General features: G+C 42.1%; 2 protein-coding genes and 1 pseudogene across 2 annotated transcripts; 2 read left to right on the top strand and 1 right to left on the bottom strand.

The window, feature by feature from the left end:
* Window positions 1-7,412: 7,412 nt before the first annotated feature.
* On the top strand, window positions 7,413-10,689 carry LOC129094761 (phospholipid hydroperoxide glutathione peroxidase-like; annotated as a pseudogene).
* Window positions 10,690-12,430: 1,741 nt separating this feature from the next.
* On the top strand, window positions 12,431-18,400 carry LOC129094762 (phospholipid hydroperoxide glutathione peroxidase-like). The gene is given in 7 exon segments (XM_054603023.1): window positions 12,431-12,529; window positions 15,765-15,859; window positions 16,051-16,198; window positions 17,098-17,258; window positions 17,359-17,383; window positions 17,649-17,708; window positions 18,368-18,400. Coding segments are annotated over 7 exon segments (546 nt in total). The 5' UTR covers window positions 12,431-12,505.
* Window positions 18,401-19,059: 659 nt separating this feature from the next.
* On the bottom strand, window positions 19,060-22,330 carry polr2eb (RNA polymerase II, I and III subunit E, b). The gene is made up of 8 exons (XM_054603274.1): window positions 22,151-22,330; window positions 21,314-21,488; window positions 20,983-21,098; window positions 20,735-20,815; window positions 20,598-20,656; window positions 20,301-20,379; window positions 19,734-19,806; window positions 19,060-19,210 (listed from the first exon to the last, which is right to left on the bottom strand). Exons 1-7 carry the CDS (start codon window positions 22,205-22,207, stop codon window positions 19,741-19,743), a joined length of 633 nt encoding a protein of 210 aa, XP_054459249.1. The 5' UTR covers window positions 22,208-22,330; the 3' UTR covers window positions 19,060-19,210; window positions 19,734-19,740.
* Window positions 22,331-22,600: the final 270 nt, after the last annotated feature.

Here is a 22,600-nt window from a genome sequence, read left to right on the forward strand (position 1 = left end):
GGCACTAGAGGAGGCATTTACTGCAGTGGGTGGAGGTTATAAGCTGTGACATGTGAGGCACAATAACCAGTTCTCAAAGCCTCGTCTACAGCAGCTACAGCATGGCCTTTAAAAGGAAGAAGAAGGTAGGCTTCCAAAACCATTCAAACGTGATGTAGAGAGAGTTCTGTGCTGCGTTACAGCTCTAGTCTTTAGTATTAGTAGTACAGCGACATATTGGCAGAAATTGGTTTTCTTTACTGTATTATCACCTGAAATTGAATCGTTTTAATTACCGTAGAAGAGCCGTTTATATTTACATATGGAGGGGGTCCTCTTCATGGTTTTACTGCAGCCCCGAACTGACAAACCTCCTAGCAACAGGAGTATCAATGTGCTTAATATTGCAGGCTGAGTTCTTGTATTAGAATTTGGGTAGACGTACATTTAAATTTCAGCTGCTATCACATGTTACATGCAAATAACTCATTTGTATTAAATATAATAAATAATCCTGTTTATTACAAACAAGTTTTGGGGGGTTGCTTTGTACACCATTTCTAACATTTAAAATCCAGGAATGAAAAATCTGGAAACACAACATTGTTACAGCAAAGTCCTGAATAAGACCCACATGGTAATGAACTGGAATTATCCTTTAAATCATTGTTTGGTACATGGTACTAAAAATCAGTTTGAGCGATCACACTCCTTAACAAAAAGGCAATTTATCAGAGTACCAACCCAATATCAAAGACTAAGCACTATGCAGCCGTGTAATAATGACAATATAATGCATTATCAGTATTAGAACAAGTGTTTTCTCGATGAGTTACCTGTCCTCTTCTCAAGCCAAAGTAGCGAGCAACCCAGCCTGGATCCTCGGCAAATGACCTTCCTTAAATTTATCCATCCATCCATCATTCCATCGTATTCCGCTTATCTGGCGCAAGGTTGCGGGGGCAGCAAACTGAGGAGGGTCCTCCAGACGTCCTTCTCCCCAGCAACACTGGCTTACGGCTCAGCTCCTTCTTCACCTCAACGGTCCGGTACAACTTCCGCAGCACTGCTGACGCTGCACCGAACCGTCGTCCATCTCCCGTTCCATTTTACCCTCACTAGTGAATAAGACCCCGAGATACTTGAACTCCCTCGCTTGGGGCAGTGACTCCCTCACAACCCAGAGGGTTGAAGGTCACGTTCTGAAGGAGCCAACAGAACCACATCATCCGCAAAAAGCAGGAATGCAATTCTGAGGTCCCCAAACCGGAAACTCTCCTCCCCCCCGACTGCGCCTTGAAATCCTGTCCATGAAAATCACAAACAGGATTGGTGACAATGGGCAGCCCTGGCAGAGGCCAGCACGCACTGGGAACAAGCTCGACTTTGTGCCGAGTATCCGGACACAGCTCTCACTTTGGTCATACAAGGACTGAATGGCTCGTAGCAACAAACCAGGTACCCCATATTCCCACAGTACCCCCCACAGGACTCCCCGAGGGACACGGTCATAGGCCTTCTCCAAGTCCTAAAACCCATGTAGATTGGATGAGCAAACTCCCATGCCCCCTCCAACAGACCGGAGACGATCCCTGCTTCCCCTTTCTGAGTCGCCTCACGGTTTGCCAGAACTTGGTTTTTGCCTTAACAACTGCCGCATCTGCAGCCCTTCTGGTCAACCGGTACCTGTCTGCTGATTCAGGATCTCAGGTTGCCGCCACGGCAGGCACCGATCACCTTTCGGCCACAACTCCTAGCAGCAGCTTCCACAATGGAGGATCTGAACATGGCCCACTTGGATTCCATGTCCCCAGCCTCCCCCGGGATGCACGAGAATTTATTCCGGAGGTGGGAGTTGAAGATCTCGCGGACAGGGTCCTCAGCCAGACGTTCCCAGTTCACCCTCACAACACGCTTGGGTTTACCAGGTCTGTCTGGCAGCCTCCCCCGTCACCTGATCCATCTCGCCACCAGGTGGTAATAATTTGACAGCTCTGCTCCTCTCTTCACCCGAGTGTCCAAGAAATACGGCCACAGGTCTGATGACAAAACTACAAAGTCGATCATAGAACTTTGGCCTAGGGTGTTCTGCTGCAGGCTGTAGTGCTTGTGGAGTAGCTTGGTGGATCTAACACTGGAGACTTCCTCTCCACTGACGTAGAGACATTCCAATTCCCCGCCCCCCCAACTCTGGTATGCCATCACTACAGAAGAGTTTTCGAATACACTTCCTCAGAGACTCCCTCATCGTACCAGATGGTACGATGACGACTCTGCAATCGTCGGCCTCATCTCCGCAGGCGATGAGAGGGAATACAGAGAACTGAACCAGGACTTCATGGGATGGTGCCGGCGGAACCGCCTCCAGATCAACTCTGGTAAAACCAAAAAGCTGGTGGTGGACTTCCGCCGGGGAAAACACTGTCCTCCGGAACCAGTGAACCTCCAGGGACAGGACATTGAGATTGTGCAATCTTATAAGTACCTGGGTGTTCACTTGAACAATAAACTGGACTGGACTAATCACACTAACGCACTTTACAAAAAGGGTCAGAGCAGACTGTATCTGCTGAGGAGACTGAGGTCTTTTGGAGTGCAGGGAGCACTCCTGAAGACCTTTTTCAACTCTGTGGTGGCATCAGCCATCTTTTATGCAGTGGTCTGCTGGAGCAGCAGCATCTCAGCAGCAGACAAGAAGAGACTGAACAAGCTTGTCAGGAAGGCCAGCAGTGTGCTGGGGTGTCCATTGGATACGGTGGAGGTGGTGGGAGACAGGAGGGTGATGGCCAAGCTGTCATCCCTGATGAACAACACCTCCCACCCCATGCAGGACACCCTGGCAGCTCTGTGCAGCTCCTTCAGCCACCGGCTGCTTCACCCCCGGTGTGTGAAGGAGAGGTACCGCAGGTCCTTCCTTCCTGCTGCTGTCAGGCTGCACAACCAACTCTGCTCCCAGCAGACCACATGACCACATGACAATAATAACATGACAATAAAAACCTGTGCAATACATTACACATTACACTGTGCAATAATAGTTAAAAAAGTTAAAAAAATAGTTAAAATAGTTGTTTTTTTCTCTGTCTGTAAATATAATATTTCAGTTATTGTTGTTTTTTCAACTGTTTCTTTTTATTGCTTATTTATAATACTTGTTTTATTTTATTTTTATTTCTTATTTTTTATTTTTAGCTTGTCTTCTTCTACTATGTCTCTTGTGTGCACTTTACGCTACGCTGTTGTAAGTCTGCAAATTTCCCCGCTGCGGGACTAATAAAGGATTATCTTATCTTATCTTATCTTATCTTATCTTATCTTATGGTACCTCTAAACCTTAAGCAATAAAGGTGACAAATCTGACAGACCACAGCCCTGAGAGGAAGATCTCAAAGTTAGCACCCGGAAGTCTGAACCAATGCCTAACCTTTCTCTCTTCCCCACCTCCCTTATCTAGGAATAGGTCAACATGACTTCACAGGTCAAGTCATAAATACTTGGTCACAAACAGAAACTAAGTGTCTTACAATTATCCTCTGTATGTCGGAATAACACTGTATAAGTCTTCAGAGTGTTCAATAACCCCACTCAAGTTATTCCACGGTTGATTTCAGGAAAGTACATCTTTGTCCTGAATCTGTGAGAGGAGAACTGAGCTAAATATGTTTCATGCCCTTTAAAGACCTGTCACACCGTGTGACCACAGTGCCATCTAGCGACCATTGGTGATAAGACATATCTTTTTCTAAAGGACCGGAGCGTTTTGTGCAACAGGTAGAGAGGAACAGTAAATATTAGCAATAGTTATAAAATGTTTACACGCTAGTAAGTCACATGACAGATGCACATTTCTGTCTCCATATTATCTTTGTTAAATCCAGTGTACTAACTATATGTAACTAAAATATCCATTTTTGTATACATACAAGTTGATACCTGTGTAAAGTTTATATTCATGATCCATAGTGAAGGAAAATATGTGATTTATTTGTTTAAGATGTTAGATTAATTAATGTGTAAAGTTTATATTCATGATCCATAGTGAAGGAAAGTATGTGATTTATTTGTTTAAGATGTTAGATTAATTAATGTGTAAAGTTTATATTCATGATCCATAGTGAAGGAAAGTATGTGATTTATTTGTTTAAGATGTTAGATTAATTAATTTACTAAGCAAGAGCACGCCAACATTAAGAGAAAGAAACCTGGAATAGTTGCGGAGAAGTGATCGCACCCCAGATATGACCCCTATCCTGTGTGAGCATCTTATAGTTATTCATTTTAAGCAAGCCTTATTTTGTTTTAGTGTACGTCTGTTGACCTCGTGAGATATCAACTTTAATTATTATTGTTTAGGTCGAACGGGATTAGTTTAAGTATATCAACGAGTAGTTTCAGTTATAATATTATTCAGGGCAATACCCGGCCCCAAACAACGCACCGGACCAAGAGCCTGCTGCCGCGGATAAACCGTGAGCCGCTTTCCAGTTCCAGGAAACTGACATCTTCTAATATGATCCAGGGTTGGAGTCGGATATAATGCTCTGAATAATAATAATAATCATTTAGATTTATCGGGTAGAGTAGCATTAGGATTATAAAGGAAATCACAATCTTCCCTTCACTGTCTGAAATCATTTGCCTGTGTTATTTGAAACTAATTCATTCATCATTTGTATTCTTGTTTAATTAATAATCTTGTTATCCATTCATTTAATCGTATTAGAAATAAATTACCCATTTATCGCCAAGTCTTTGTCTGTCATATTATTTCAAAGTGGGAACTATAGATCAATGAACTCGGTACTTACGCCTGAGATATTGGGACTGGTAAGTTTGTTACCAAATTATTGAATTTATTTGAGTTATATGGTGCTGTCACAGTCACACCTGTTCACTCTTCCTGCACTCTGTCTATTTCTCTCAGCTCTCAGCCCAGCCCCCCCCTCACTCTCCCTCACTCACCTGATCAGCCTCATGCAGCGCACCTGTCTGCCACGCCCACCTCATCAGCACCATCCCTCTCACCTGCTCACTTAGTATTTAAACCCCAGTCACACACACACACACACACACACACACTCACTGCCAGATCGTTCTCCGCGTTATGCGTACCTTCCAGCGTTATTCCCCGGACTGATTTCCCGTTGCCGACCCCGCTTGTTCTTTGTTTTTATTTTCAATTATTTTGATGTATTTATGATATTTGTATATATTACTCCTTCAATGAATCGCCACCTTATCGTGGTGGAGGGGTTTGTGTGCCCCAGTGATCCTGAGAGCTGTGTTGTCTGGGGCAATAGCTCCTGGTAGGGTCTCCCAAGGCAAAGTGGTCTCGGGAGAGGGGTCAGACTAAGAGCGATTCACAAAACCCCAATGAATCGGACAATGCGAGGTTGTGGCACCTCGCCCGGAATAGGGAAACCGGGGCACCCTCCTGGAGCCAGACCCGGTAGGGGAGCTCGCCGGCGAGCGTCTGGTGGCCGAATGGGGCCCGGCCGGGCCCAGCCCGAAAAAGCTACATCGTGCCGCCACCCTGTGGGCCCACCACCCGCAGGGATAGGCATTGGGGTCGAGTGCAATGTGAGCTGGGAGGCAGGCTGGGGCGGGAACCTGGGCGTGCTGACCCCCGGCATCACGGACTAGCTCTAGGGACGTGGAATGTCACCTCTCTGGCGGGGAAGGAACCGGAGCTGGTGCGGGAGGTGGAACGCTACCAACTAGATATAGTTGGGCTCACCTCCACGCATAGCACCGGTTCTGGAACCAAACTCCTGGAGAGGGGCTGGACTTTTTCCTTTTCCGGAGTTGCCCAGGGTGAGAGGCGCCGGGCGGGTGTGGGGATACTCACAAGCCCCCGGCTGAGCGCCGCTGTTCTGGAGTTCTCCCCGGAGAACGAGAGGGTCGCCTCTCTGCGACTGGGAATCGCAGGGGAAAGTCTCTGACTGTCGTTTGTGCCTATGCACCAAACGGCAGTTCAGAGTACGCGGCCTTCTTGGAGTCCTTGGGTGGTGTTCTGGAAAGGGCGCCGACTGGGGACTCCATAGTTCTTCTGGGAGACTTCAACGCTCACGTGGGTAACGATGGAGAAACCTGGAGGGGTGTGATTGGGAGGAACGGCCTGCCCGATCTGAACCCGAGTGGTGCTTTGTTGTTGGACTTCTGTGCTAGTCATGGACTGTTCATAACAAACACCATGTTTGAGCATAGGGAGGTTCATAAGTGTACTTGGTACCAGAACACCCTAGGCCAAAGGTCTATGATCGACTTTGTAGTTGTGTCATCAGACCTGCAGCCGTATGTCTTGGACACTCGGGTGAAGAGAGGAGCAGAGCTGTCAACTGATCACCACCTGGTGGTGAGTTGGATCAGGTGGCGGGGGAGGCTGCCGGACAGACCTGGTAAACCCAAACGTGTAGTGAGGGTGAACTGGGAACGTCTGGCTGAGGATCCTGTCCGCAAGGTCTTCAACTCCCACCTCCGGAATAATTTCTCGTGCATCCCGGGGGGAGGCTGGGGACATGGAATCCGAGTGGGCCATGTTCAAATCCTCCATTGTGGAAGCTGCTGCTAGGAGTTGTGGTCGGAAGGTGATCGGTGCCTGTCGTGGCGGCAATCCGAGAACCTGGTGAAGGAGGCCGTCAAGCTGAAGAAGGAGGCCTTTCGGGCTTGGTTGGCCGAGGGGTCTCCTGAATCAGCAGGCAGGTACCGGTTGGCCAGAAGGGCTGCAGCTGCGGCGGTTGCTGAGGCAAAAACCCGGGTGTGGGAGGAGTTCGGCGAGGCCATGGAGAAGGACTTTCGAATGGCCTCAAGGAAGTTCTGGCAAACCGTGAGACGACTCAGAAAGGGGAAACAGGGCTTTTCTCAGGCTGTGCTCAGCAGGGTGGGAGAACTGCAGACCCGGACTGGGGATATTGTCGAGCGGTGGAAAGAACACTTTGAGGAACTCCTGAACCCGACCAACACGTCCTCTGTGGAAGAGGCAGAGTCTGAAGACTCAGGGGAAGACTCGTCCATATGCCTGGCGGAGGTCGTTGAGGTAGTTAAAAAGCTCTTCAGCGGCAAAGCGCCGGGAGTGGATGAGATTGCTGATGAGATGCTAAAGGCTCTGGACATTGTTGGGCTGTCTTGGTTGACACGTCTCTTCACTGTCGCGTGGAAGTCGGGTACAGTGCCTGTGGAGTGGCAGACCGGGGTGGTGGTTCCCATTTTCAAAAGGGGGACCGGAGAGTGTGCTCCAATTATAGGGGTATCACACTGCTCAGCCTCCCGGGAAAGTTTACTCCAGGGTGCTGGAAAGGAGGCTCCGTCCGATTGTCGAACCTCGGATTCAGGAGGAGCAATGCGGATTCCGTCCTGGACGTGGAACAGCGGACCAACTCTTTACCCTTGCAGGTCTGTTGGAGGGTGCATGGGAGTTTGCTCATCTAGTCTACATGTGTTTTGTGGACTTGGACAAGGCCTTCGACCATGTCCCTCTGGGAGTCCTGTGGGGGGTACTGCGGGAATATGGGGTACCTGGTTCGTTACTACGAGCCGTTCGGTCCTTGTATGACCAAAGTGAGAGCTGTGTCCGGATACTCGGCACAAAGTCGAGCTTGTTCCCAGTGCGTGTTGGCCTCTGCCAGGGCTGCCCATTGTCACCAATCTTGTTTGTGATTTTCATGGACAGGATTTCAAGGCGCAGCCGGGGGAGGAGAGTTTCCGGTTTGGGGACCTCAGAATCACATCCCTGCTTTTTGCAGATGATGTGGTTCTGTTGGCTTCTTCAGAACGTGACCTTCAGCACGTACTGGGGCGGTTCACAGCCGAGTGTGAAGCGGTCGGGATGAGAGTCAGTACCTCCAAGTCTGAGGCCATGGTTCTCTTCCGGAAAACGGTGGATTGCACCCTCTGGGTTGGGAGTGAGTCACTGCCCCAAGCAAGGGAGTTCAAGAATCCCGGGATCTTATTCACGAGTGAGGGTAAAATGGAGCGGGAGATGGACAGGTGGTTCGGTGCAGCGTCAGCAGTGATGCGGGCGTTGTACCGGACCGTTTTGGTGAAGAAGGAGCTGAGCCGTAAGGCAAAGCTCTCGATTTACCAGTCCATCTACGTTCCAACCCTCACCTATGGTCATGAGCTTTGGGTAGTGACCGAAAGAATGAGATCGCGAATACAAGCGGCCGAAATGAGCTTCCTTCGTCGGGTGGCTGGGCTCAGCCTTAGAGATAGGGTGAGGAGCTCAGACATCCGGAGGGAGCTCGGAGTAGAGCCACTGCTCCTTCGCGTCGAAAGGGGCCAGCTGAGGTGGCTCGGGCATCTGATCAGGATGCCTCCGGGACGCCTCCAGGCACGTCCAACTGGTAAGAGGCCCCGGGGTAGACCCAGAACACGCTGGAGAGATTATATATCTCGTCTGGCCTGGGAACGCCTCGGGGTTCCCCAGGAGGAGCTGGAAAGTGTTGCTGGGGAGAAGGACGTCTGGAGGACCCTCCTTAGCTTGCTGCCCCCGCGACCCGGCCCCGGATAAGCGGAAGGAAATGGATGGATGGATGGATGTATATATTATCAAATGACTTGCACACATAACTCTTATTACTCTTTTTAAATATACATTATCAGGGGAAATACTTATATCTGCTAGAACATATGTATCTTGTTATCTATTATTCATGAAGCAGGATAAAAGTGCATTTTGAAATTAAGCTCCCATCACTCAATACATTTTTTCTCCTTGCAGTTAGTTCTGACAGAGGACTGGCAGACGGCCACGTCTATTTATAACTTCTCAGCGACAGATATTGATGGCAACTTGGTCTCCCTAGAAAAATACAGGTAAATATTTTTTTTGTCAATTTCAAATATTTATGTGACTTTATTGGCCTGAAAGTTTAAGAAAAAAAACAATGTTGTCAAAGCATCAAAATAGAAAACTACACAAAGATATGAATATAAACATAACATTGTTATATAATAATGATAGAGTATCATAATGACATGTTGTCTCCCTAAATTTGCTTCAGCATCCCATTACATTGCTCACTATTACTAAAACATGATATATATGTGTGTCTTTGTGTCTTCAGGAGGGATGTCGTCATCATCACCAACGTTGCCTCTAAATGAGGTAAAACCAGAGTACACTACTCTCAGTTTGCTGACATGCACGCCAGGTACGCTGAGAGAGGTTTACACATCCTTGCCTTCCCTTCTAACCAGTTTGGGAACGAGGTATGTAACACATTTTATTAAAGCACAATTTAACATCAGGCAATTTAACTCAAGTGTGTGTGATCTGAAAAGTGCCATATCACTGTGAATTATTATTAGAGATGTTTATTTAAAAAAAAATGTTTACATTATAGTATTTTTTACCAATAAAGATGGAAGATTTTATAAACAATACATTTTCTTACCGTAATATATATTTACTCCCCCCGTGTTACCTTGAATTCTTGAGTTAAAGTTTATTTTTCTTGCACGACTCCACGATGAACAGAGAATGAAGACTTTTCTCAGTTTTTTTTATTCTTTTCGTTTATCGCGGAGGTATGAGACAATAACAAACTTTTCTTTAAGAATTTAAAGTAACGCGTTGATTCATTGATATACAAATGAACTGAATAATGCTGATCAGTTCTATTATATCTCACAATTTGTTTTATTTTGAAGGAGCCCGGCAATGAAACTCAGATTAAGAAGTTTGCCAGTTCCTACAACGTCCAGTTTGACATGTTCAGTAAGATTGATGTGAACGGGGATACCGCTCATCCTCTGTGGAAGTGGCTGAAAGAGCAGCCCAACGGGAGAGGCTTACTGGGAAAGTAAGTGTTGATGTTATAACAGGTTTATTGAAACTATAATGACATCATGCTTAGAGCCACTTCCTCTAAATTGATCTTTACTCCAACATGTGATTTGCAGAAGCATCAAGTGGAATTTCACCAAGGTAAATAATTTGTATCTGTTATTTGTTAAATATTTAGACATGATCATCGTTAGCGCTGAAAAATAATCATATTCCTGTGTTCTTTCCTTATCTCTATAGTGTGTTTACTAATATTAGGTCACAGAATACTTATTGGAGGAAGCCTGTAAAGGCTTTTAAAAAAAAAGTGTGAAATGAATTCTTTGTTAATGAACTTCGTGTTCACTGTGTTTGAGTTGTCTCTTTTTTTCTCTTTCTCTCTAGTTTCTGATCAACAGAGAGGGTCAGGTGGTAAAGAGATACGGACCCCTGGTTGACCCAAGGGTAAGTACTTTGTCACGGATATATAATGTATAGATCTGTTTGTATCTTTTTTTTTTTTTTCAAATCTTTCCTATGTGGCTGTTTAATTATTTGCCTTTCAGAGACCTGGTGACACTGGGAAGAGCTTTTTTGTTTTTTGCACAAATGCTTTCTGTGTTTGTACAAATCTTTTCTGTTTTTGTACAAATCTTTTCTGTTTTTGTACAAATCTTTTCTGTTTTTGTACAAACCTTTGAATGTAAAACTGTCCAGATATAACATTGTGTACATGGATTTAACATTAATTGACCTTTCATATAAACTGATTCTTACTATTTTTAGTCCATAATTCATAAAAACAGGGCAAGATTTGTGTGTAAATGTAACTTCACATAATATATGTGTATAATTATGTCTCTAAGGTGTTAATACAACTCAGTCAACTTCTGCTCTTGCTTTCGTTCCAGGCGGTGGAGAAGGATCTTCCCCTATACCTGTAAACGCCTCATGGATGACTGACGCCTCACTCACTGATCTTCTCTCCTATTCGCTCTTTTCTCTGCCTCTCCGAGCACCAGTGGACATAGTTTGGTTCCAACCCAGAACCAGTGACGGTCTGTTCATAAACCCGCATGGCGGACAGAGCAGACCTGATGAAAATGGCGTGCAAACCTCCTGGGAGGAATACCAAGCTAGCATTCATTTGGTTCTCTGGAGAGAAATAGAAAGGATCCCTAAAATGGATCTTTTAGTAGATTAATTTCATAATATAATGCACTAAGATTTTGCTCTAATTATATTTTTGTCTGTATTGTTTGTCTGTCAGGAAAACTCATTTTCCAATTTTTATTATATCATATTATATTGGGGTTGCTTGCAGAATAGATGTGTTATGTCCTGAGCGATTGTTGTGCACAAAGATATTTCATTCTGTTAAATGGAAAAGGTAGGGGAAAAAAAGACAGAAAATCCATTTCTGTCATATATTAATGTTATTGAATATAAATTTCGCCCTGATCATTACTTAGAATATTCATTCATTTTCAGAATTCTTAACTCTTTAAATGCCAGTTAGTTTACATAATGCCGCTGTTATGAAAAAAGATTAAATTATTTTTAATGCATGCTAAATACAATGTTTTATTCACAGTCTGGGATATGTCAATAATAAGCAACAACATTGATTTTGATGAAACAGCATTAGTTTTTATGCATTTTTATTTTTTGTGCAGCATCAGATTAAAAGAAAAACCAAAATGGCACCTTACTAAAACTGCTATACATTTTTTTTATTTTCACAGAGTTCATTTTTTAACCAACATAAGTCCTAATCATAACTCGTTTACTTTAGTTTATTTAATATGAACATCACAGTAGCATTAGAATTATAACATACACTTGGACACAAAGGCCAGATGCACTGTTTAGTTTTTGTAACAAAACATTAATTAACAACACCTGTGCACAATAGTTTTCTTTATAAAATAGAAAAAGAAAAGAGATACAGAATATATTCATAACACCAATTATTTATTCATTTACAGAATTTTAACCCTTTAAACACCAGTTTGTTTACATAACTCCACTGTTTATTGAAAAGAGTCTGGGATATGTCAATGACTAGCAACAACATTGATTTTGATTGCGATGCCCCTAGTGGAAACCCTGAAAGCCTGTTATAAAGGAATGAATGATTGTTTTTGCTGTATTGCCTGTGGGATCAATATTTCTTTGGGGAAAAAATGTGTCATATGCCATTAACACAGCCAAAATTAAAGTTAAATATAAAAAAAAGTCCTGAGTGGTGCCCAAGGGTCAATATGTTTTGAATACAAATATTTTTACAGAAGAGGACTCAGTAAGATAATCCTTCTCTTACTGAGAAGATGCCAATAATTTATGAGCATGACCAAAACCTGGTGTACCTCCTGTTCCTCTGAAAAGGCAAAAGGGGGGAAAGAATTATAAACTTAAACATCATCCATTACCTCATTCAAGGTTTTGATCTACAGTCAAGATTCATTGGAATACAGCTTTTCCCTAATGATTTGCATGTTTTGACATACAGCTTATGATCTAAAAAAAAATTTTGTATATATATTTGACAGGTAAAATGGGGAACAGTGAACTAAAGATGAGCAGGAACAAAAATACCCAAATGAGGGTAGTTTCTAACACTGAGGAGGGATGTGTTGACTTCCCTGGTATTGGGGAGGGCACTAGAGGAGGCATTTACTGCAGTGGGTGGAGGTTATAAGCTGTGACATGTGAGGCACAATAACCAGTTCTCAAAGCCTCGTCTACAGCAGCTACAGCATGGCCTTTAAAAGGAAGAAGAAGGTAGGCTTCCAAAACCATTCAAACGTGATGTAGAGAGAGTTCTGTGCTGCGTTACAGCTCTAGTCTTTAGTATTAGTAGTACAGCGACATATTGGCAGAAATTGGTTTTCTTTACTGTATTATCACCTGAAATTGAATCGTTTTAATTACCGTAGAAGAGCCGTTTATATTTACATATGGAGGGGGTCCTCTTCATGGTTTTACTGCAGCCCCGAACTGACAAACCTCCTAGCAACAGGAGTATCAATGTGCTTAATATTGCAGGCTGAAGTTTATCAGTGTGACTGTCTCAACCTTTCAGAACAATCTTCAAATTTTTGCGTAACACACTTACATCTCTGTCACTGCACCAGTCTGTATGTGATAAACCTCCCAGCTGTTTCACTGGGTCTGATGATCTTTACCACCTGGAAAAGTTGCAGGGGGATAAACGGGGCTGGAATAACTGGAAACACAAGTTGCATGCTTCTTGTATTTGAATTTGGGTAGACGTACATTTAAATTTCAGCTGCTATCACATGTTACATGCAAATAACTCATTTGTATTAAAAGAATAATCCTGTTTATTACAAACAAGTTTTTGGGGGTTGCTTTGGACACCATTTCTAACATTTAAAATCTGGAAACACAACATTTTTACAGCAAAGTCCTGAATAAGACCCACATGGTAATGAACTGGAATTATCCTTTAAATCATTGTTTGGTACATGGTACTAAAAATCAGTTTGAGTGATCACACTCCTTAACAAAAAGACAATTTATCAGAGTACCAACCCAATATCAAAGACTAAGCACTATGCAGCCGTGTAATAATGACAATATAATGCATTATCAGTATTAGAACAAGTGTTTTCTCGATGAGTTACCTGTCCTCTTTTCAAGCCAAAGTAGCGAGCAACCCAGCCTGGATCCTCGGCAAATGACTTTCCTTAAATGTATCCATCCATCCATCATTCCATCGTCTTCCGCTTATCCGGCACAAGGTTGCGGGGGCAGCAAACTGAGGAGGGTCCTCCAGACGTCCTTCTCCCCAGCAACACTGGCTTACGGCTCAGCTCCTTCTTTACCACAACGGTCCGGTACAACTTCCGCAGCACTGCTGACGCTGCACTGAACCGTCGTCCATCTCCCATTCCATTTTACCCTCACTAGTGAATAAGACCCCGAGATACTTGAACTCCCTCGCTTGGGGCAGTGACTCCCTCACAACCCAGAGGGTTGAAGGTCACGTTCTGAAGGAGCCAACAGAACCACATCATCCGCAAAAAGCAGGAATGCAATTCTGAGGTCCCCAAACCGGAAACTCTCCTCCCCCCGACTGCGCCTTGAAATCCTGTCCATGAAAATCGCAAACAGGATTGGTGACAATGGGCAGCCCTGGCAGAGGCCAACACGCACTGGGAACAAGCTCGACTTTGTGCCGAGTATCCGGACACAGCTCTCACTTTGGTCATACAAGGACCGAATGGCTCGTAGTAACGAACCAGGTACCCCATATTCGCGCAGTACCCCCCACAGGACTCCCCGAGGGACACGGTCGTAGGCCTTCTCCAAGTCCACAAAACACATGTAGACTGGATGAGCAAACTCCCATGCCCCCTCCAACAGACCTGCAAGGGTAAAGAGCTGGTCCACTGTTCCATGTCCAGGACGGAATCCGCATTGCTCCTCCTGAATCCGAGGTTCGACAATCGGCCGGAGCCTCCTTTCCAGCACCCTGGAGTAAACTTTCCCGGGGAGGCTGAGCAGTGTTATACCCCTATAATTGGAGCACACTTTCCGGTCCCCCTTTTTAAAAATGGGAACCACCACCCCGGTCTGCCACTCCACAGGCACTGTACCTGACTTCCAAGCGACACTGAAAGACACATGTCAGCCAAGACAGCTCAACAGTGTCCAGAGCCTTTAGTATCTCCGGTCGAATCTCATCCACTCCTGGCGCCTTGCCACTGAAGATCTTTTTGACTATCTCTATGACCTCTGCCAGGCATATGGACGAGTGTTCCCCTGAGTCTTCAGACTCTGCCTCTTCCACTGAGGACGCGTTGGTTAGGTTCAAGAGTTCCACAAAGTGTTCTTTCCACCGCTCGACACTGTCCCCAGTCCGCGTCTGCAGTTCGCCGCCCCTGCCAAACACAGCCGGAGACGATCCCTGCTTCCCCTTTCTGAGTCGCCTCACGGTTTGCCAGAACTGGGTTTTTGCCTTAACTGCCGCATCTGCAGCCCTTCTGGTCAACCGGTAACTGTCTGCTGATTCAGGATCTCAGGTTGCCGCCACGGCAGGCACCGATCACCTTTCGGCCACAACTCCTAGCAGCAGCTTCCACAATGGAGGATCTGAACATGGCCCACTTGGATTCCATGTCCCCAGCCTCCCCCGGGATGCACGAGAATTTATTCCGGAGGTGGGAGTTGAAGATCTGCGGACAGGGTCCTCAGCCAGACGTTCCCAGTTCACCCTCACAACACACTTGGGTTTACCAGGTCTGTCTGGTAGCCTCCCCCGTCACCTGATCTAACTCGCCACCAGTTGGTGATCAGTTGACAGCTCTGATCCTCTCTTCACCCGAGTGTCCAAGAAATACGGCCACAGGTCTGATGACACAACTACAAAGTCGATCATAGAACTTTGGCCTAGGGTGTTCTGCTGCAGGCTGTGGAGTAGCTTGGTGGATCTAACACTGGAGACTTCCTCTCCACTGATGTAGAGACTCCAATACCCCGCCCCCCCAACTCTGGTATGCCATCACTACAGAAGAGTTTTCGAATACACTTCCTCAGAGACTCCCCCATCGTACCAGATGGTACCTCTAAACCTTAAGCAATCGTAAGGAGGTGGTGCCCCAAAGTTTTTATGAGTGCAATATTTTATTTTCTAAGGTAGTTTATATACGCTACAAGGCTATGGTAAGAAAAAATTAGAGTAAGACTGATGGTTTTATGTTGCAGCACTGGAACTTACGTTTGTACAAAGTCAGATTTTGTTGAACTGAATTAAATTAAATGGGTTCTTTCTTTTTATTTTAATTTATTGTTATGTATTCATGATATTTGTATACATTATTAAATGAGTTGCACACATAACTCTTATTACTCTTTTTAAATATACATTATCAGGGGAAATACTTATATCTGCTGGAACATAAATGTCTTGTTCTCTATTATTCATGCAGCAGGATAAAAGTGCAGTTTGAAATTAAGCTCCCATCACTCAAGTTTTTTTTTTTCCTTACAGTCTGCTCCGACAGAGGACTGGCAGACGGCCACGTCTATTTATGACTTCTCAGCGATAGATATTGATGGCAACTTCGTTTCCCTAGAAAAATACAGGTAAATCTATCAAAAAAAAATTAATTTCAATTTAAACACAACATTAACATTTTAATATAATAATGATATATATAGAGTATCACAATTACATATTGCCACCCTAAATTTGTTTCAGTATCCCATTAAGTAAGCCAACCATTGCTTAAACATATATATAACATAGATATATATGTGTGTCTTTGTGTTTTCAGGAGGGATGTCGTCATCATCACCAACGTTTGCTCTAAATGATGATTTAAAACCCCAATAAACTACTCTCAGTTGGCTGACATGCACGCCAGGTACGCTGAGAGAGGTTTACACATCCTTGGCTTCCCTTCTAACCAGTTTGGGAACCAGGTATGTAACACATTGTATTAAATCACAAAGTAACATCAGCCAATTCAAGTGTGTGATCTGAAAAGTGTCATATCACTGTGAATTATTATTAGAGATGTTTATTTCAAAAAATGTTTTACATTATAGTATTTTTTACCAATAAAGATGGAAGATTTTATAAACAATACATTTTCTTACCGTAATATTTACGGATGATGGGTCCAAAAAAGAAAGCAAGATCATATTGTAATAAATTAAAGATGTACTTCAGCCCCAAATTATCATTTGTATATCAATTACTCCCCCCGTGTTACCTTGAATTCTTGAGTTAAAGTTTATTTTTCTTGCACAACTCCACTATGAGCAGAGAATCCAAAAAAATGAGAAAAGTATATATCATTAGGTATGAAAAGTATGAAAGTTTAAATATACAGTAAATGTGTATATACTCCATCATACTAGCCAACGTTTTTATTATCCTCATTATTTCATTTATAACTTAATTTTTTTCTACTTAACGATCATTTTTACTTTTTCACTCTACTGATCACTTATACATTGTAGGATTGATATAAGTTTAAGTTCAATTATAAGTAAATATAAGTATATAAGTGATATATGAAATAGTTTTGCTGTAGTTAAACTCAGACCCCATTTACTTAAATCTATCAAGACTTTTCTCAGTTTTTTTATTCTTCGTTTATCGCGGAGGCATGAGACAATAACAAACTTTTCTTCAAGAATTTAAAGTAACACGCATTGATTAATTGATATACAAATGGTAGTTTTTGGGGTGAAGTATTCCTTTTAGCCCTCCTTTGTTTTATCAGCATTGTTTTATCAGGAGACTTAACCAGCGTGCAGAACTTGAATAATGCTGATCAGTTCTATTAATTCTCACAACTTGTTTTATTTTGAAGAATTCAATTCAATACGAATTGGAAACTCAGATCAAGGAGATGGCCAGTTCCTACAACGTCCAGTTTGACATGTTCAGTAAGATTGATGTGAACGGGGATACCACTCATCCTCTGTGGAAGTGGCTGAAAGAGCAGCCCAACGGGAGAGGCTTACTGGGAAAGTAAGTGTTGATGTTATAACAGGTTTATTGAAACTATAATGACATCATGCTTAGAGCCACTTCCTCTAAATTGATGTTTACTCCAACATGTGATTTGCAGAAGCATCAAGTGGAATTTCACCAAGGTAAATAATTTGTATCTGTTATTTGTTAAATATTTAGACATGATCATCGTTAGCGCTGAAAAATAATTATATTCCTGTGTTCTTTCCTTATCTCTACTGTGTGTTTACTAATATGAGGTCACAGAATACTTATTGGAGGAAGCCTGTAAAGGCTTTTAAAAAAAAAAAGTGTTTAATTCTAAAAGTCAAGAAGAAATGAATTCTTTATTAATGAACTTCGTGTTCACTGTGTTTGAGTTGTCTCTTTTTTTCTCTTTCTCTCTAGTTTCTGATCAACAGAGAGGGTCAGGTGGTAAAGAGATACGGACCCCTGGTTGACCCAAGGGTAAGTACTTTGTCACGGATATATAATGTATAGATCTTGACTGTAGCAATCTGTTTGTATCTTTTTATTTTATTTTCAAATCTTTCCTATGTGGCTGTTTAATTATTTGCCTTTCAGAGACCTGGTGACACTGGGAAGAGCTTTTTTGTTTTTTGCACAAATGCTTTCTGTGTTTGTACAAATCTTTTCTGTTTTTTCTTTGAATGTAAAACTGTCCAGATATAACATTGTGTACATGATGCATAAGTTGAATGAATGCACAAAAGGGCAAGAATGGGAAAGGATTTTGGATTTAACATTAATTTACTTTTCATATAAACTGACTTACTATTTCTAGTCCATAATTCATAAAAAGAGCAAAGGTTTCGCACACCAGTAGGATGACAGGTGCGTAGAAGAATACCTAAGGTAGACAATATAGAACAAAAAAACTCCCGCACACTGTCTTCTTCACTTGCATATAGGTATATTCAGTCACAACGTTTCAGTACGTAGACCACAAAACAAGTTTTTTTGTTCTATATAGTCCATAATTCATAAAAACAGGGCAAGATTTGTGTGTTACTATAACTTAACATAATATATGTGTATAATTATGTCTCTAAGGTGTTAATAGAACTCAACAACTCAGTCAACTTCTGCTCTTGCTTTCGTTCCAGGCGGTGGAGAAGGATCTTCCCCTATACCTGTAAACGCCTCATGGATGACTGACGCCTCACTCACTGATCTTCTCTCCTATTCGCTCTTTTCTCTGCCTCTCCGAGCACCAGTGGACATAGTTTGGTTCCAACCCAGAACCAGTGACGGTCTGTTCATAAACCCGCATGGCGGACAGAGCAGACCTGATGAAAATGGCGTGCAAACCTCCTGGGAGGAATACCAAGCTAGCATTCATTTGGTTCTCTGGAGAGAAATAGAAAGGATCCCTAAAATGGATCTTTTAGTAGATTAATGTGTGGCATTGCTTTCATAATATAATGCACTAAGATTTTGCTCTAATTATATTTTTGTCTGTATTGTTTGTCTGTCAGGAAAACTCATTTTCCAATTTTTATTATATCATATTATATTGGGGTTGCTTGCAGAATAGATGTGTTATGTCCTGAGCGATTGTTGTGCACAAAGATTTTTCATTCTCTTAAATGGAAATGGTAGAAAAAAAAGACAGAAAATCCATTTCTGTTGTACTGAAAAATGAAAGTGTGTCAGAGAACCGTTCATGTGTGAGCGCCAGGGCTTAAATGAAACTGTAAGATTTGTTCTTCTGGACAGAAAAAGAACTTCTAGATTTTGATGTGTACAAAGAGTGAGATTATTTGAATTGAATCATCTTGAGAAAACAATATTTGATTACATTTTGAATAGTTTATTTTACAAAATCATTAATAACAAAGAAAAACTACAATTTGAACAAAAGCAGAAGGATAATCCATGGAGGAATGATGAAAGATGTAACATCGTCAGTTTCACTGCTGCTCCAAAATTTTGATGAATAAGAGTATCTGTAAAATAAAACATATGTTTTAGGAAAAGCAGCTACTCACATTATGGTTGATAAGATAAGTTGTCATGACATCTGTGACTTTCCTGTTAGGTTTATTGAGATTTTTAGTAAGCAAGAAAGATGAAAAAACCTACGTGGACTCTTTATATGTTAAAGGGAAAATTTGCCGCCTTTTATGTGGATGTCCCATCAGTGCTGATGGTATATTTGCTTCATACATTTGACCAAGAAAGCTGAGTACGCAGCTGCAAAGAGAAAGCAGTCCAGAGCCATCATTTGACGTGACTGTGACGACTTGCGTGCAATGCATCCATTTACATGTGGGCACTGCTGATGCGACTACAATTACCATCGACATAATAGGACGTCCACATAAGAGTTGGCTAATTCTCCCTTTAATGCTCAACAAAAGATAGTTACAAAAAATGTATAAAACAAAAACTACAGCTGGAGGAACAATGCACTTAACATCCCAGGCTGAAGTTTATCAGTGTGAAAAGCTTTGTGCGTAACACACTTACCCGTCTGTCACTGCACCAGTCTGTATGTGATATACCTCCCAGCTGTTTCACTGGGTCTGATGATCTTTACCACCTGGAAAAGTTGTAGAAAAATAGCTGAATTTTAGACGGGGCTGGAATAACTGGGAACACAAGTTGCATGCTTGTTGTATTTGCATTTGGGCAGAGCTTAATTTAAATTCCAGCTGCTATCATATGCGACATGCAAATGAATCCCATAAGTGGTAAAAAAAATAAAGTAATTCTTGTTTATTACAAATGCGTGTTTTTTGTTTTGGCCACCTTTCCTATAATTTCAAGATAATTACTGATATTTTAAAAACACAACATTGTTACAGCAATGTCCTGAATAAGACCTACATGGTAATGAACTGGAATTATCCTTTAAAACATTGTCTTGTAACATATAATGGTTCTAAAAATCTGTTTGAGTGATCACACTCCTTAACAGAGGGGCAATTTATCAGAGTACCAACCCAAGATCAAATACTAAGCCCCATGCAGCCACCAGATAATGAGAACATAATGCATTATCTTTATTAGAACAACATTTTCTCGATGAGTTACCTGTCCTCTTTTCAAGCCAAAGTAGCGAGCTACGGGGTCCCCAGCCTGGATCCTCGGCAACTGACTCTCCTTTAATTTACTGAGGTAAAGATGTTAAGTAGCATAACAAATACATTTTCAAGAAGAGATGAGTCTCACAAAGACACTTAGTACAGCTTGATTGAGGCCTTTAGGTAAATAAACTGCTATTTTATACTTAATTACAAATAGTACGTACTCCAAAGATAACCAAGTGTATTTCCTGCATTCCTAAACATTGATCAATAACTCCAAATAGTTCAGTGTGTGTAAGGATACTATCTTGCCAGAAGTTCAACCACTTCCTCTTTTGACATAACGATGTGCTCTGGAACAAGCTGAAAGACAAAACAATGCATCAAAAACAAATATGTAATTCTCAATCTATCGATAGTGTCAATGGGATCGCTGTTTACCTCGTGCTCTGTGATGTTAATGAGCAGCTCCTGTTGTAGAAACTGTTCCAGTATGTATTTGGGTGCCATGTCAACTAGAGACTGTGAGGGGACATTTCATTAAATATGGTCACCAAGAGAGCAAGAAAGAAAGAAAGAAACAACGTCAAGATAGTCGCTGCATGATTACTAGAGATGTTTAGAAATCACATGCTTCATCCTTTTCATAAACATGTTTGTGTCGGTGTAGCTTCAGTGCAGGTGTTTACCTGTTTGGCTGACGGTGTCATGCCCATCTGAACAACAATGATGGCTCGCGTGATGTTTTCCTCCTGCATCCTCTGACAGTACATCTTGATCGTCTTGATTCCCACTTTGGGCTCCTCTAAAAAAATTATGGAAAGAAAAATCATATATATTATTGACAATAATAGCATGAAGTAGCATGTATTACAGGCATAAATTCAAGGCTCAATGCCTTTTCTCTCACTGTCCAATAATATACAACGTCTTCATTTTTAGTCCCAAGGGCAATTTGTGCATAATCTTTTCATAAAGGACTGCTAGCCAGCCTGAATGTAATAATAGGTATCAACCTACCAGGAAAGAAAACAAACATCTGGTCGGTGGGGTCGTCGTTGTGCGCCACCAGCACGGTGAGGTCTGTGCGTCTGGGGCGACCCTCGCTGGGCTTGTCTCCAAACTGACTCTTGAACTCATCCAGGGTCTGGTCCAACTCGTCCTGTGTCACCAGGTAGCCCCGGTCATGGCACAGCTGAGGGTGAGACAGTGAAGTCAGTGAGAGTAAAGAAAAACAAACCATAGTGTTTTAAAAAAATCTAACTGGAACACACTATAGCTGTCAGGACGTTCTTCACCCCCAGCATGTAAACCACCTCTAATAGCAAATAGAAGGCAATTTAGAGTGTTACATTATTTCCTGTCTGTAACCCACTTTCATATTTCTCTTTATATTGGTTAAAATTAAAAAATGGGGGGAGATTTCACTGTTTCTGTCACATCTAGACCACTTTGGACCAGGTCCAGATCAAAAAACCACAACACCTGGACTACATTATCTCAGAGAAGCCAGAGACTTTTCAATACACCGTTTTGGATTAGTGAAACCCTTATTCTAATTGTGAAAATGCAAAAACAAAAAAAGGGTAGATTTCACAGCTTTTCTCACATTTAATAATAGTCTGTTAGTTCTTCCAGAAAGACTCAACTAGATGGTGCTGCAAAGCAAGTGGATCTTACTCAGGACCATCTGCTGACAACATGAACAGCAAGAAACACCATCATAGTCAATAAACACGCCACAAACCACCTTACACTGACGGCAAAATCAACAAAAAACCCCAATATTCAAAATCAAAGAGCTGAATGCTAAATGCTAAGTAAGCAGGCTAATAAAAACCCTAATAAATAACGTACCTGCATGATGGTTTTACGAATCTTCCACAGCCTGTATGTTTCCTCTTCATCATCCATATCGTCTCAAATGTTTCCCCTGCTGTAGATTTTTTTTATTTAAAGTTTATTAGTGTTGTTGTCAGTGTATCCGCTTCGCTCCTCAGGGACAACGCGACGCACGTTTTCGAAGATGGACGCACGCTGATGACGTCAACGCTGAGTGGGAGGAGCTTGACGAATAACTACGTTTTGTAAAATATAATAAAACATTTTTTATTATCTATGCAGCAATACTAGTAATTATTTTATAATTGTAAACATATTAAGACAAAGAGTGATAATTATTATTATATTATTATTATTATTATTATTATTATTATTATTATTATTATTATTATTATTATTATTATTATTATTATTATCTGTGCAGCAATACTAGTATTATTTTATAATTGTAAACATACTGAGACA

The sequence above is a fragment of the Anoplopoma fimbria genome, chromosome 8 (assembly GCF_027596085.1).
Source record: "Anoplopoma fimbria isolate UVic2021 breed Golden Eagle Sablefish chromosome 8, Afim_UVic_2022, whole genome shotgun sequence".
Lineage (NCBI taxonomy): Eukaryota > Metazoa > Chordata > Actinopteri > Perciformes > Anoplopomatidae > Anoplopoma > Anoplopoma fimbria.